Source organism: Chanodichthys erythropterus, chromosome 11 (genome assembly GCF_024489055.1).
Source record: "Chanodichthys erythropterus isolate Z2021 chromosome 11, ASM2448905v1, whole genome shotgun sequence".
NCBI lineage: Eukaryota > Metazoa > Chordata > Actinopteri > Cypriniformes > Xenocyprididae > Chanodichthys > Chanodichthys erythropterus.
The window spans coordinates 56561493-56565531 of record NC_090231.1 but is presented as its reverse complement, the minus strand read 5'-3'; the positions used below and the strand labels follow the sequence as shown (position 1 = coordinate 56565531).

Genomic DNA, 4039 nt, shown 5'->3' with positions numbered 1-4039 from the left:
AAAGACATCATGAGTTTAACTGCAATTTAATCTATCAATAATCAATAGAATTGTTCAGTTGACTTTCCCCCCAAAGTGATACAGTGGATATAAAAAATCTGCACACCCCTGTTAAAATAACACAGAGGTACTCGTAGAGTTTATTGACAAACAGCAGGTGATAACAGCAGTGCAGGTAAGGGAACTGGAGATATGAACTTGGAAGAGTGGTAACTTGATACCGATACTGTCCTTTATGTTACAGGTGATGATTTTGTGGATGGATGGATGGATGGATGGATGGATGGATGGATGGATGGATGGATGGATGGATGGATGGATGGATGGATGGATGGATGAACGATGATGGTGAGCAGGAGGTAAGTAGACACAGACGTTGGAGCACGGAGAATACAGGGAAAGCGCTGGAGATGAAAAGGAGGGTACTTGGGAACGCTGGAGACAATTATGGGAGAGGTCCTTCGTATGAATCAGGAGCATTGATGGTGAAGTGTGTGCAGGTGAGAGCCAGGGAAGATGATGGGAAATGGTGTTCCTGGACAGACAGACTGTGACAGTTCTGTGGCCTCGGCCACTACAGCCACGGATATATGCTGGAATGGACTCAGGAGAAGACACTGGAGCAGATTCAGGGGCTGGAGAAGACACTGGAATGTACTCAGGAGAAGACACTGGAGCGGACTCAGGAGAAGACATTGGAGCGGACTCAGGAGAAGACACTGGAGCAGACTCAGGAGAAGACACTGGAGTGGACTCAGGAGAAGACACTGGAGCGGATTCAGGAGCTGGAGAAGACACTGGAATGGACTCAGGAGAAGACACTGGAGCGGACTCAGGAGAAGACATTGGAGCAGACTCAGGAGAAGACATTGGAGCGGACTCAGGGACTGAAGCAAACACTGGAGTGAATTCAGGGGTTGATGAAGACACTGGAGTGAACTCAGGGGCTGGAGAAGACAATGGACTGGATTCAGGGGCTGGAGAAGACTTTGGAGTGGACCAAGGGGCTGGAATCCTCTCTGGGTTCCAGGACATCCCCTCATAGTCCACTAAAAGGCCTAAGGGCACAGGTGTGGTGAGCATTATGACGGAGGGCTTAGGCATGGCGGTGACCATCTTGACCGAGGGCTCGGGTGTATATCTCGCAATTCCGACTTTATATCTCGCAATTCCGACTTTATATCTCGCAATTCTGACTTTATATCTCGCAATTACGACTTTATATCTCGCAATTCTGACTTTATATCTCGCAATTCTGACTTTATATCTCGCAATTCCGACTTTATATAACTCAATTCTGACTTTATAACTCGCAATTCTGACTTTATAACTCGCAATTCCGACTTTATATCTCGAAATTCTGACTTTATAACTCGCAATTCTGACTTTATATCTCGCAATTCTGACTTTATATCTTGCAATTCTGACTTTATAACTCGCAATTCCGACTTTATAACTCGCAATTCTGACTTTATATCTCGCAATTCCGACTTTATATCTCGCAATTCCGACTTTATATCTCGCAATTCTGACTTTATAACTCGCAATTCTGACTTTATATCTCGCAATTCCGACTTTATATCTCGCAATTCTGACTTTATATCTCGCAATTCCGACTTTATATCTCGCAATTCTGACTTTATAACTCGCAATTCCGACTTTATATCTCACAATTTCGACTTTATATCTCGCAATTCCGACTTTATATCTCGCAATTCCGACTTTATAACTCGCAATTCTGACTTTATATCTCGCAATTCTGCCTTTATAACTCGCAATTCTGACTTTATATCGCGCAATTCCGACTTTATATCTCGCAATTCTGACTTTATATCTCGCAATTCTGACTTCATATCTCGCAATTCCGACATAATATCTCGCAATTCTGACTTTATATCTCACAATCCTGACTTTATATCTCGAAATTCCGACTTTATATCTCGCAATTCCGACTTTATATCTCGCAATTCCGACTTTATATCTCGCAATTCCGACTTCATATCTCGCAATCCTGACTTTATATCTCGCAATTCTGACTTTATAACTCGCAATTCTGACTTTATATCTCACAATTCTGACTTTATAACTGTTTTATAAAACAGTCTTCTGCTTTAGGGAACAATGTAGGTCATGGATCAACCTTTGACACATTTAAACCTAAAAAAAATTATTTCTTCTGCTATAAGATGCTCCATATAATATGCAAGCTTAATTTGCATTAGCACTACAAGGTTTTTTCTGCATTATCTGTCTTTTAATGGTGTTATCTTCTGGTATTTACACTGATATGGTGTAGTACAACACATACTGTGGTGCTGATTAAGGAGGCCTGTCACATCAGACTGCAGCGTGTAAACTTCACATGTGCCATGAGGAGGAGGAGGAACCTCACACTCCCTTGTTAACACCCACTCAGTGACACTTATACTCACAGTCTGGGCTGTCGAAATAGGCCAGCTTATATTTATCTTCTTTTTTTAACCAAATTTACCTATAAATATTCCTATTGCTGTTTGTAGAGAATTAAAATAAGGGACAAACAGGATCTGAACACTGACTTTGGTTATATTAATGATTAATTTGTATCTACAGACCCTTCGGTGAGCATTTGCTGGTTTCTGCCAGAAATCACACTGAATTTGATTAAATCAGCGAATGACAGAACATGCCGTGCTGGTGCCATGGTGATGATTAGGCAGTGAAACAGGACAGTCAGGAAGCTTTGAGATGCTTTCAAATACTGACACCCCCAGAGAGGAAATTACTGGTCATGTATTGCATGAAATCTGTTGTTGATTTGCACAAGCTGAAGCAGAAGCCATTTGAATTTTCCACACAAGGAGTTTGAGTTCACCTAAGGACGAAAGCAGAGTATTTCTCTGTGAATACTTCATTACTATCCTTTGTCTGCTTTAATTTTGGATGTGACAGCAATAAAACTTTAACATATGGTGACTGTGCTTTCTCAATTTAATCTAATTAAATCTATCAATCAAACCCAGACTGCATAATGAATGTCTGGTGTATATTTTTTGGAGACTTCCACAGAAGATATGTACATGTTTTAATATTCAGACAACTTCTATTATTGATTTCTGTCAGAATGTGAAGGGAGATTCAACCAGTATAACAAAAAGTGTTTATAAAACTAATTGCTTACTCTACTGTCACGATCACCAGCTGGAGTACCCTTGATAGCCACCAGAGGGCACTCTACCCCAGACTATAGCCACTCAATCAAGGACTAAATTTCACATAATCCATTGCCCGGAATCATCATGCCTGATTACATTCAGCTGTTGCTCATTAGCTTGTTAGTCTCTGCCTATATAAGCCTGGTTCATTCGGTCATTCATTGCGAAGTCTTGTGTTAGCACTGCGTTTCTGAGCACTCATTTGGTTTCCTGTTCTTTGGTTTTGGTTTTGACCCTGTTTGTCTGTTGTCCTGTTAGTTCACCCCAAAATGAAAATTCTGTCATTAATTACTCACCCTCATGCCGTTCCACACCCATAAGACTTTCATTCATCTTCGGAACACAAATTAAGATATTTTTGATGACAAAATGCTGTCAGATTTCCTTCCATTGACTGCCTTTGCAACTTCCACTTTGACACTTCAAAAAGTTCATAAAAAGATTGGAAAACTAATCTATATGAATTGAGTGGTTTAGTCCAAATTTTCTGAAGAGACTTTAAATGATGAACAGATTTAATTTAGGCTTTTACTCATATATAAATATCGATCAGCGAACATAAGCAGAGCCTCAACCTAACTTGAATAACGCACAAGAACAAACCTCTTTCGGAAGCTCAATCGCGCTGCATAACACACGAGAATGAACCTCCTTGGTTACGCAGCACGATTGAGCTTCCGGAAGAGCTTTATTCTTGTAATATTTAGAGTTGGATATAAGAAGCTTAAAAAGTCATCTTGTGTTGTTGTGTGCCAGATTCGACAGAGTATAGGCTCCAATTTGAAATTTTAGCATTTTGCCTGACAAAAAAAACGACGACAGCTGTGGTTAAACAGCGATAAAAC

The 4039-nt window shown here is 40.4% G+C and overlaps 1 protein-coding gene across 1 annotated transcript; it reads left to right on the top strand.

Annotated features, from left to right (window-relative positions):
• The first annotated feature begins 526 nt into the window (after window positions 1-526).
• LOC137030791 (uncharacterized) lies at window positions 527-1045 on the top strand. Its single transcript, XM_067401224.1, has one exon. The coding sequence runs from the start codon at window positions 527-529 to the stop codon at window positions 1043-1045; it is 519 nt and encodes a 172-aa protein (XP_067257325.1).
• The last annotated feature ends 2994 nt before the right edge of the window (window positions 1046-4039 follow it).

Coding starts and splice junctions, on each gene's coding strand:
- LOC137030791 (XM_067401224.1), top strand. CDS start 527: ATGGTGTTCCTGGACAGACAGACTGTGACAGTTCTGTGGCCTCGGCCA.